General features: G+C 39.9%; 1 protein-coding gene and 1 long non-coding RNA gene across 2 annotated transcripts; one reads left to right on the top strand and one right to left on the bottom strand.

Moving 5' to 3' along the window:
• Nucleotides 1-3,090: 3,090 nt before the first annotated feature.
• LOC147799371 (uncharacterized) lies at nucleotides 3,091-4,718 on the top strand. Its single transcript, XR_015425026.1, has 2 exons — nucleotides 3,091-3,410; nucleotides 4,116-4,718. It is a non-coding gene; the product is annotated as an uncharacterized LOC147799371 (long non-coding RNA).
• A 1,601-nt stretch (nucleotides 4,719-6,319) lies between these two features.
• On the bottom strand, nucleotides 6,320-11,137 carry LOC147799370 (uncharacterized). Its single transcript, XM_087135801.1, has 3 exons — nucleotides 10,904-11,137; nucleotides 10,123-10,481; nucleotides 6,320-9,265 (listed from the first exon to the last, which is right to left on the bottom strand). The coding sequence occupies exon 3, from the start codon at nucleotides 9,248-9,250 to the stop codon at nucleotides 7,634-7,636; it is 1,617 nt and encodes a 538-aa protein (XP_086991927.1). The 5' UTR covers nucleotides 9,251-9,265; nucleotides 10,123-10,481; nucleotides 10,904-11,137; the 3' UTR covers nucleotides 6,320-7,633.
• Between the last annotated feature and the right edge of the window lie 1,311 nt (nucleotides 11,138-12,448).

The following is a 12,448-nucleotide window of genomic DNA, read 5'->3' as shown; positions in this document are numbered from 1 at the left end:
CAGTGGATACATGATGACATTGGCTTAAGTATGATGCAGCACACCTTAATAGCTTTGCAACAATTGATATTGAGGGTAACGTCTGACTATCTGCCAGGAAGAAAATTCAGTAAAGTAAAGAAAAGCAAGAACTTTCATGAGCAAACAGAATCAACTCCCAAGCACAACAAGTTTCCAGAAAGAATCTTTAGTTATTTAGGTTACTGGATTAGTAGACGCCCCAATGCATCAGCAGTTACTAACGAAGCACAAGTTATGTTGGTTTTAACAAAACTTATGAGTATATTGCTTCTTTGCCAGAACAAGATAGACAAAAATTAGTAAACAGTGTTATGGGTAGCCCAACTAAAGATCTGCACGGAAAGATTAAAGAGAGAGAAAAACTGCGCCATGAAGAACTTGTGAAAAAACAAGAGAAGAAAAACCACATGGAAAGGAGTTGGCAACTGAAACAGAAGCGGAAGGAAGACTTGACATGCGTAATTGTTGATGCAAGGTTATGGCAATCAAGGAACACATTAATGCAAAAAATGAATCAGTGTAAAAGTGACAAAGAGCGATACACTGCATGTAAAAATCAGATTAGGTTTCGCCGTAAAGTTCTGCACCAATTTGTGAATGGGGATAAGCAGTTCACTTTCAGTCATGGAGGAAAACCAAAGCCTTGGACAGCCTTGAGGGATCACTTGTTTTTGTTTATTGATGCAGCAACTTCTTTAGCTGATGGGGAGTCAGTTCAAACAACCACACATGATGACATGAATGTAACAATTCCATTGCTAGTTGGTAAAACTGTCAGTCACTACTTTGCTTCTGAGGATGGGGAGAGACAGATGTACACGGGTAAAGTCATTAGTCAGGTTCCTGGGTTTCCTCCCTGGTTCAACATCACATATGATGACGATGAAGCTGTGTACTCCTACAAACTTGTTAAGGATTACAGAGATGGCAACTTGGAATTTGTTCCCTCCTAACCCGTCATCCACCCGTAACTACATAAAGAGAAAATAATGCATTTCAATGTGTTCAATATTAAACAGCGTCTGAATCTGTTCTTATCACCATTGTTCCTGTATGTGGAAAAGGGTCTGCATTCACTCCTCATTTTCAATTTCTGATCGTAGGACATAATGGATGCCAATCTCCTCACAGTAGACCTACTAGTACATAAAGAAATTGTTCTCTCTAGGACTTCTGTAAACTTCATTCTTGCCTCAATATGCTTAAGTGTCAGCAATAAGAAAACTAAGATATATCAGAGAAAATCAGACAAACAGTATTATAAAAATCATACAAGGAACTAGTTCACCTACCAGTAGTTAACTTCTTACAGTTTGTTAAATGGATGAAACCACAGCTGGTGCTTAGAAAGCTGACTTACTTTCCAGCAACTTTGAAGAATTAACCGTAAGTGTTTTCCTTTCAAAAACAAGCCAGAAGTAAGAATGTGAGATGAAGTTAGGATTATAAAATATAAATGTGATTGGATTTGAAACTAAACTCTGTCAAAATGAACCAAGATGCACGTGTATTGCATGTACATGTACATGCATATATAGTTTTAATATGAATTTATTGCTCTTGTTACATGTACAATACAGGTCCCTTTTTATTTGTATTCATTGCATGGGATGTGTGAACAATTTCAATACATGCATACTGTTCATTTACATGTACATGTCATCCGTAGAGCAATGCATTACTTTTGTGTTACAGTTCATGGCCCTGAATACACATGTACGTGTATGTGAAACAAAACTCCTTCGTTTTAGAAAATGCATTGAATCTCTTAATGTATGCTCTTGGCTACCCGAACTTTTGTCTGTATTAATACATATATGTACTTCAGGACAACCAACTGCACTAAATTACTGTGTGGTAATAAATAGATGGTTCATTTGAACCAAACAGAAACGTTGAAGTATGTCAAACTTCAAAGATTCTAGAATTTGTACTTTTAGATATAAGATTTTATTATCTTCCTAGTGTTTTATCCAGTTGAGGGTTTTAATGTGACAAGAAAAATGCAATATCATTGTGTACATACATGTACTGTTAAAAATGGTCCCTGATCTGAAGTTAGAATTTCTTAAACTGTGCTGTTGCTATCACCATGAAAATTTCAGCTGAATTAATCGTTTCCATAGCAAATGGTTACTGCCAGTATTAGGCTTAAGCATACTTTTCAGTAATGATACTGTACATCTAAACATTGGAAAAAGAAAAGTATGGCTAACATACTTTTTTATTCCACCTAAACACTGGAAACAGAAAAATATGGCTAACATAAAGAAAATCGCAATTTTCTCGCCTTTTCATGTCTAAAGATAAGGCAAATTAAGTTATTTTATACAAATTTTTTTGTCTGTTTCCATGGCAACCTTTTCCAATAATCTACCTTTTGAATTGTTATGAATCCTTAAAATTGGAAAGAGATGTTAATGTATTGGAATATAGTGAAAACAGGATGCGTTTAGCATTTTCATATCTGAAGACATGGAAGCTTCAATTTGTTTATTACATTGTTTACTACACTATAAATTAGTAAACAAATGCTGTCGTAAATAACTCATTAATCGTAATCCCAATTTTATTCCAATTTCAAGTCCGGGTGATTCATCAGTTTTTCATGGATATTATGAAGTTTGAACTGTAAAATTTGGGCTCATTACAACCAATAGAGGAAAAATGTAAATAGCTGCGTTTCCATGGCAACACTATTTGTAAACAACATTCCACACTTAGATTTATGTGTACAACATCCACTGTGCATACTATATTGTTGTTTCAAAAAAGAACAGCTGAAAATAAATGAGCAACAGAGATGTTGTCTGTGACTCAATTTGTTTATCATTTTGTTTACTGCTGTAAACACACAAAGTGTGGCACAACTTTAACCATGATTTCCATTAACCACTACCAGCCGGGGACTCCGAAATCGGAGCCGTATGGTTTATATGTGTGGCCGGGGTCTCCGAACTCGGACAAAGGAAACAGGACCCTGTAACAAAAGACCGTACACCGAACAAAAGACCAGGCTGCTGGGCATGACTGGCATTTTTCACTCTCAAAAGTGGTGATAAACCAGCATTATTTTGAAACCGTATACCAGGGTTTGGGGTATTTAGAGCAAGCGGATTACCACCGGGGACAAAAGCTCTCCACCACCGCAGCGATGAGCCACACAGCACCGCTGCATGCTAATCTGGCCCCTATTGAAAAGAGGTCAGCAGTGCACTGAGCCAGGTTCGTGAACAAAAGACAGTTGTATAGAGGGATCCCACATTAGCGCCGTCTGCGCATATCCGGGTTGAAACCGAGGCTATCTGTGCTAAACATTTGGCACGGCCGCGCCACGTACGCGAGATACGTGTACATGTCACGTAGCAGCACTCACCATGCAGTCACAGGTACGTAGCTTTACCGTAAAAATGCAGTCTTTTTCTCTTTTATCTTGTAAATCCGAACACTTAATTAATAAACACACGAATTCCCAAACTGATGTGTCCAGAATGGGTTGTCTGTTGTTGGAGAATTAGGAAATAATTCCGAAAAGTTTTGCCCATTTTGTGATTGAGCATTTTGTCGGTGCCGCGAATGCACACTCGGCTGACCCGACCAAAGGACCCGACTCATACGCGTAGTGAATACAGGCCTACGGTCAGAAACTAGACTATTTTCGGGGTCCAAAAATGATCTTTTTCTAAACGTGCATGCATCGTTTGGACATTTGGTTAAGTACATATCTGCATCAAGTGCATTATTTGTGAAAAAAATCAGCTTGGTTGCTCCGTTATTTTGTTGAATAATAAAGAGGCAGCATATAGTTGGGTATCATGATCATGCATGCACATGACATGCATGGGGATGGCATGACATACATGATGCAGAATCATCGTACAGCACAGCCTGGGGGCATACATTTTGCACTTTTGCCTTTTTTTTTGTTTTTAAGAAAAACTAGTTTGGTGTTCAACACTCTCCAGAATTTATTTTTTCAAACCTACAGTTTTAGAAATGATTTTAGATGATTGTCATGTTTGTATGCCATCGTCTATTTATATGACGGATAATTTTTCTAATGCTTGAAAACCTGATTTTTCTTTGTTTAACAGACAATGGCAGATCTCACACTCAAAGAGGAAGACATTCCCGGAGCCAAGCTAGATGTAACGGTACCTGCCCTTCAGAAGAAGAAATGCTCAGACCTCAAGTTTTGGTTAAGCTGCCGTGGAGATTCTTGCAAGGGACTTAAAACCAAGGCACAGATGATAGAGAGGTAGTCTAAATAACAATGACCCTATCATTGCCTCTTTTAACATTGGGTCATGGTCAGGGAAAAGTAGAATCCCAGAACAATTACTTTATGAATTGGTGTGACAACTAGCATGGTGGTGCATTTCCAGTACACTTTTGGGGGGGACAAAAAAATAACACCTGATGTGGGAGTAATACTGCATCTAGCTTCATTTGGAACAGTACTCAGCAGCAAAATATTCAGCAACTGACTGTTTTTTCCACATACTACTCAAAGATTGGCTTCTGGGAATTCACAAACTCATGCCATTCTAGAAATAGCAATGAGCTGCATGAAGCTGTGTAAACTGGATAAGTAAGTTCATTCACTGTACTGATGTAATAGCAAAGGTGATAATTGACTGCTAGTAAGGGACTCATATTGAATGGAATAAAAAAGCAGAATTTTGAGTACACCAGAATTTTGTGTCTTGCTTTTTTAAGCTGAAAGTCATTGTTTAGGGAGACCGACTCAAATAGATTATGTTGGGACAAGTCAGTTCAGTTCATTTTCAACATTTTTCTCATAATACCATGTATACAGTATGACCAAAATAAATGTAAAAATGATTACAACTAAATTTTAAGGAATACAAAGGCAAAACAAATAATCTTTGGGAAGACTCTTTCACCTTACGCATCCAAATTAATGTTGCGTTCATATACAAAAGCATGCTAGATTTGTCCTTCCCCTTCTTTCAAAATCTTCAAGGCTAAATTTTGAAGGCTTTTACCAGCAAGTGAACAGCAGCTTGAAATATTAGCCAACTCATCCACACGGCAGCATCACTGTGTTGGGATATTTTCTGCACACAAGCCCTTCGAATTAGGTTTTTAGTGTGTGCTATTTTTCCTGTTTGTGGTTTTAACATTTTAGAATCCAGCTGATTGTTAGAAATGGTGATCAGTTTCCAATTGTTGATCCCACATCTAACAAGCAGTGGACGAAAAACAAGGCAGAGAAGCAGATACCATGCTCTAGACCATGCATAACCCATGGTGCTGACCCCACTGGTATCCCACAACAAGGTTGTTACCACCAGTGGGGAAATGCTTCAGACTGGGGGAGGAATCTCTGCAGCCTCCCTGCCCTTACCCGTCGCGAGATCGATCTGCACGTAGATTTAGCCAACATGAAATCAAGACCCCAGAAGGAATCGACAAGAGTTTCCAAACCAGCAATACGTGGTGCACACTTCAAAGCTGAGAGATATCTCAGTGCTGGTTCTATTTTCACCCGTTCCGATAACAATTTTTTCTACTGCAAGGCAATATGCTTGGCCAGTATGAAGAGCCGCTCTAGAAAACTGAGTGTTGCCATACGTTTTCTTGATGCAAACATTGTTCACGCCCACTGCGACTGCCCAGCTGGCTTAGGGGGTGTGTGCAACCATATGCACGCATTACTTTTCGAGTTGGCAAGTTACCACCTTCACGGTTTAAAAGCTGTACCAGAAGAGGTTGCATGCACCTCAAGACTAAGTCAGTGGGTAGTCCCAAGGTGTAAAGGCACAGTTGACAAGCAGCCGGTAATGGATGTGACAGTTAAACGGCTAAAGGTTGATGAGATGACTACAGGTCGTGGAATTGAGTCAACATTGTATGACGCACGAGTGCCTTACTGTAGAATAAATGATAATGAAAAATTAACTGAATTTCAGCAGTCAGTTCAAGAAATGTGTCCCTCAATCCCATTTTCCTATCTTGCCAAGGAGGAGGATGAAACCACATTGTACAAAAACACAAGATTTGGCCCTGCTCCACTTGGCTCACCAGTAAGCTACCAGTGTTCTATTTTTGAATTTCATTTTCAGGTTTACAGTAATTTTCCTGAGAGGTGCTCATTCAATGCCCAGCCAAGTGGAACAGGGCCAGATTTGAGTTATTACCCATCATTTCCATTAACAACTGTTCCTATCTACAATATCAATTATGTCCCTGCCTCGCAACTTGAATCAGACTTCTATTCTTTCATTCAACAAATTGACCCAGTCCAAATAGAAAATGAAACACGGGAGCAAAGTTCATGTGCCAAGTGGTTTAATCACCGACAGTTTAGATTCACAGCTTCCAAGTTTCATTCAATATTACTTCGAAAGAAGTTAGACTGCAAATTTGCCGAAGGTTTTTTACCTGGTGAGGAGAAACCTGTCTCAGACTTTTTGAAGAAAAAGTTCAAACATGGAAATGATTTTGAGCCAGTTGCTGCCAACAAGTATTCACAGTACATGAATGGGTCTGGGCATGCTGTTCGTCTTGAGAAGTGTGGACTTGTGATTGATCCAAAGGCTTGTTGGTTGGGTGCATCACCAGACCGCAAGGTAGTGGACTATTTGGCAGAAAGTCCTTTTGGAATTCTCGAAATAAAATGTCCTGAAAAACAGAAAGACGAAGACCCTCTGACAGCATGTCATGATCCCCATTTCTGTTGTAAACTTGAAGGTGGCAAGCCTGTACTCAAAAAAGATCATCCATACTACACTCAAGTGCAGGGTCAGCTAGCATTAACTGGAGCAGAATGGTGCGATTTTGTTGTGTACACACATAAAGGCTTAATCATTCAACGGATATCATTTGACCCTGCATTTTGGAACACCCTGTACCAGAAATTAGCTGACGTTTATTTTGGCTTTTACATAACAGTGGCTAGCGTTAAATTTCAATGTCCTCTTAAAATTATACATGTACGCTGTACTTTCTTTTATTTAGACCATTTCAGTGAAAACTTCAAGCTAGTATATGTACATGTATGGCGCATACTCGGGTCACTAACAATTCAGCTCCAGACTTCAATTTATGCACACTAAGGGTTGATTTAAATCTCATGGTTCCATATTTTTATGTATGAATCCAGGTTTACATGGGAAGAGTTCCATATACAAAGTTCATGTCACACCCTGTGTATAAACCGTAAGAGACTAGTCTTGAAATTGTTTTCTCATTGAAAATACTTGTACACTCTCATTGCTAAAATTGACTTTTCTGGCCTCTAACTGATTTCTGGGGACTAATTGATTACTAAAAATGAAAATGAATGAACTTTCTCATGTGGAACTCTTTCTGTTTACATTTATGAAGCTGTGGATAATAATTCATTAATTTCTTTACAGTACAATAGGAGTAAGCAATCATTGGAATTTTAAAGATTTCCATATAAGATCAAACTTGCCAGTCTCAGTACAGACCACTTGCCAAAACAGCATTTGTGCAACTCAAAAATTTCTTTTACATCTCCATTATAATTTAGTTTTTGTTTCTGCAACTGAAAGTAACAGTTTGAATGCCACAACACCTGCCAGAATAACTGCAAATACAGGATATTTATCTCAAAAACTCATTAGTGAGATTTTGTGGCTTTTTCCTTGGAGTGTGAAGTGTGCACATTACCGGCCATTGAGATTACAGGATTAAAGCTATTAGTCAATAACCAACAAACTGTCCAAATCTGGTTGATGGAGCCATGCATGGAAAGAGGAATAGGACTGTTAAAAATGCGAAATTTTTTTACTTTGTTAATTGCCCTTTCTACATGGATTCTCTCGGCTGCTATTTGCTGTGTTTCTATAGTTTCAGCTTGTTCGAATTGGTCTTTTCCTCTAAGGAATGCAGGGATATTCAGTTTCACATCCATAGGTTTGAGTAAATCCTCAATCGTGAGGCCACGGTCAGCCATCACAACATCATCTTTTTCAAAAAACTTTGGGTCAAGAAAACCACTTCGAATAACTATTTCTCTATCTGACACTGATCCTGGATAAAGTTGACTGATGAATGTTATTGCACCACTTGGTGGAATGCCAAGAAGGCCCTTGTATGTGATGTGATGCTTGTAATTAGACCAAAACATGCTCTGAAGAGTAAGAAAATCTGGAACTTGTGCAAAAATTTCTGAGCAATCAATAATGACTCGTGTGTCTGGGTATTTGTCTTTGAATGTCTGGGGCATTGTTTTCAAGACAGTATCTTTACTTGGCCAAATTGGGAGTGATCCAAGCTTAAAATACATAAAATTAATCCATGTAACGAAGTGTCTGCTGACACTCGATTCTGAAGTGCCAAAGAGATATGCCAAATGTTTTACAGAGAAGCCTTGCCTTAGTCTACAGAGAACCAAAATGAATTGCTCTTTGGCTGACAGGTGTGCTACTCTCCCAGGTTTATTAGGAGTTCTATGTGAACATGCATAAGTATGGTCTGCATCTTTGGTTACAGGTTGCTGTAAAACAGAGCATGGCGGTACAGTTTCTCTGTTAGGAGTGTAGGCAATAATATTTTCACAATTATCGCCTGGATTCAGGAAAGACAACATGGCCAATAACAGGGAGTAGCTTGGAAAACCAGTATAGTGTTTCGTCAAAGAATCATTGTTTTCCAAAGTATTTATGAACTTTTTATGCTCATTTTTTTCACTTAAACAATTTATTGTCCTTTGCAGTCTCTGGACTGTTTCCTTCAGTTCTGTAACTTCATTGGAGTGTTCACTCTCATTCAGTACATTGATATGAGCATCACATTCACTGCGAGAGTCACTTAGGGATTCATCACTACTCATTGATACATGTACATCATCATCTGTTGGCTGTTCACCGGCTGAACCACTTGAAGTGAAATGATCCACATTACACCTTTGAAGCACCCTGCGTTTACTGGGGGATAAACCAGACAGTACATCTTTTGGCTCAGCATCAGGTTTCAGTCGCCATATTCCATTTAGAGTTTTCCTGATGTCCTTATCTTTAAAGTGAAGGTGGCAGATTTGAGTGGACTTGCCAACAACAAACCCATCACGACCATGAACTCTCTTGATTTTCATACACCACCTGTCTCGTCTTTTCTGATCGGAGGGAAAAGAAAAAAAATGGAATGCCGATCTTGACATGTCCTTGTTATAGAAGCGACTACCGCAACCATATGCTGCACATTCAACTCCTCGTGAAGTCCCCACAGGCGGCATGATGGAACAAATCACCTGAAAAATACAAGTTTATTTGTTCAATATAACAGAACAGTTTATTTAGCTTAAAATGCCGATCCCAAGCTTATGACATGAGGAAAAAATCTGAGTACATGGAGCTGAGATCACAGTCATTCGAACTGCACATGCAATTACGTTGAACATGAAGGCCTATGTCAGACAATGCTAAGTTCAGTTTTCAGTCATGCCATTGCTGGCCAAAATGAGAGGTACATCATAACAGTACCTGTATTGGGTACAGAGTACTTTTTGAAATTCATCAAAAGAGACACATTTCTGAGGAAAACATCATCATAACCATACATGTATGTACATGTAACTTGCCTATCAGCCTATCATAACTTAAACCTGGCTTTCATTATGTTGAACAAAAACTCAAGTAAATTTCTTATTGGACCATATCTAAGCTGCTTAGTGAGTGAATGAAGGAATGATTACTGGGATTATGTATCCAATATTACTGGAAATGATCGTTCAGTTTGAAACTAGGCCTGATGAAAGTTACTTAGGAAATACATGTACATGGCGTGCCCAGTTTCCAGACGATGTTGTTTTCGAATTTTGAAAGAAATTCCAAGACGGTAAAATTGCTCACAACAATTGAACACATGTGTTACGAACCGTAATTTTACCAAATGAATTCAAATGTTTCAATAAAAAGGGTAAAACGAAGTCAAAGTGTGCTAGGCCTACTACGGATTTCCGCCATGGCATTGTCAATGTTAGCTCGCCTGCGCGCGGCCGCACTTCGAAGATCGAGTCACAAAAACAGCCACAATTTGTTCTTTTCACAGATCCTAAGAGACTCTTCAACAAAAATTTGCAGGCTCAGAAGTCTTTATTACACATACCTTTTTGAATTTTGTATCTGGAATCCAATTTTCAGTCGTAAAAATCCAGCAAAGTCACTCAAGATGGCAAAAGTTGGGAGCGAGCGGCCATGATCCAGTCACTGGGTGTGAATTTAGGAAGATCGTGCACGTACGTACACAGGCCCCCGGCCCCCGAAGCTGACACATACAGCCTCGCTTTGAACGCGGAAGTGCGCAGATCGTTCCTAAACGCGTCGTATTGGGATCCCTCTATAACACCGCACAATCTGGGCTCAGTTTACAAGGCTGCAGGCCTGGCTGAAATATTCGGGCGTCAATGAAGGTCACCTGTCAACTTAGAGTAGTGCCTGAAGATTACTCCGTGCGGCGATAAACGACTGTTAAATGGAATGATGAATTGTTGAAGGATTTTGAAAACGGAAAAAATGATAGTCATGCCGGCCCAGCATCCTCAACGTTGAAAAATGCCCCGGCCGGAAGTGGTTAAGAAAAAGAATGAAAAATGCCCATTTTCAGAAAATCAAATCGCCATATCTCAGCAACGCCTCAACCAAATACAGACATATTGGTAGCAATGTGCTCAGGATTATTCCCCCTTTCAACACAATACAGTCATAAAGCTTATAGAGCAAATTCAAAAATCCCGTTTCTGTCCCTAACAATAGTGCCAAAGGTGCCATTAATCTCACAATAACAACAACAAGTTGGCAAGACGAGCAAGTAGCCACGAATAGCCTTAGGCCCGCGTACAGTCACGTTCCAAACCTGTGTGTTGCACTGGTTTGCCGATATTGCTTACCTAACCAAGACATCTCGGCAGAATTTTCCTGTCCTTTTTGCAGCCAGGGAACCACCAACGAGCACATTTTCAAGGGGGCAAACTAGTAGGGACCGGTATGTTCCAGACCAGCCTCTCTTTTCCACTTCCCAGACCAGCAGGGACTTTCACTAGAACTCGTGACTCTAACTGCTCGCGGCTCACGCACAAAATTTGGTGTCCAACTTACGTGCGCGCGACCTTTAACCTCGTGTGCCCCAAAAGGGACTTTCCAAAACTCGTGACCTCAACTCCGACTTCTGCGTGACGTCCCCAATTCCAAAAGGGGAATCCCCCTGGACTTTCCACCATCGGAAAAACTAGCTCTTGTCCCGAGCGCTCCAGGAAAATTGAAATAAATTTTTCGACATTTCTCTAAAAGTTAAACGGCCCTAACTTTAGCCACAAAATTTGAATGTGCTTAATTAGTCGCCGCTCACGCAGTATGGCTAATCGTCAACAGCTACGAAACGCGATTTAATTGATCAAGCAAAGCTGGACGTGCAAAACCAAAAGCACCGGGTCTGTTTAGTTAGAAAGACCAAGACTGGCAAACGAGTTTACAAGCCAAAGGAAATATTTATTCCCAAAGATTTACGCGCGTCGCTTAAAAATGAAAAATACAACACAAATAAAAAAAGACATGATAGACCAAGACACGACAAACTCGGTGACTTGGTAGATTCGTACGGTTGCTTGCGCCGTTTAAATTCTGATTGTTTATTCCAGTGCACCGACTGTAAAGAGTGTCACGACTGCCATAAATGTAACGACTGCACTAAATGTATTAATTGCTCTACATGCGACGATTGCGGCAGATGTATAAATTGCGTAGCCGGCGGTTTCAATTCATACGACTGTCAAAATTCAAATGCCTTGGACCGTTGCAAAGACTGTTGCGAGTGCAGTAGTTGTATCGAGTGTTTCGGTTGTACCGCTTGCACCTGCTGCGTAAATTGTGTCGAATTGGAAGGAATGGATTACGTGGTGCTCGTAGACGGCAAGCATTAAAAGTTGAGGCGCATGCAAGAAAACGAACCACCGCCTTATTCCACGTCTAAACTCGATTATGATTTATACGAAATTGGGCTGAATACGACGTCGACGTTGAAAATTTAACCAAAGTAGAAATTCTACCCCAGTTAATAATAGACGCGGCCGATTAGGTGAATAAAAATGAGAAAAATTTCTGACAAAGCTGGGAAAATCAGAACCATGGCAACCCGCATTTACATCGTTTCAGACGACCACGAGCGTCTCACTGCCAACAATAGCGAACCCAATATCACCTACGGTCCTTTTGACGCGAGTAAATTAACCATTTCAAATTCCGTGATTGAAGATGGCACTCACGTATAAGTCAACGCTGCTCTCCCATTTATTATCTTCACGAAGGTAGAGAAAAGCTTCTGCTCATTATGATGCCAGATACGACCTGTTACGGTATAAATCCCACGTACAGAGAGCATCATGCCGACGTGCACGATGATAAATGCTTACAAAGCCAGTCGCGATATCGACGATTTA

The sequence above is a fragment of the Acanthaster planci genome, linkage group LG04 (assembly GCF_054643075.1).
Source record: "Acanthaster planci isolate LZ-2023a linkage group LG04, COTS_SCS, whole genome shotgun sequence".
Classification (NCBI taxonomy): domain Eukaryota; kingdom Metazoa; phylum Echinodermata; class Asteroidea; order Valvatida; family Acanthasteridae; genus Acanthaster; species Acanthaster planci.
This window is presented reverse-complemented; position numbering and strand designations above follow the sequence as displayed.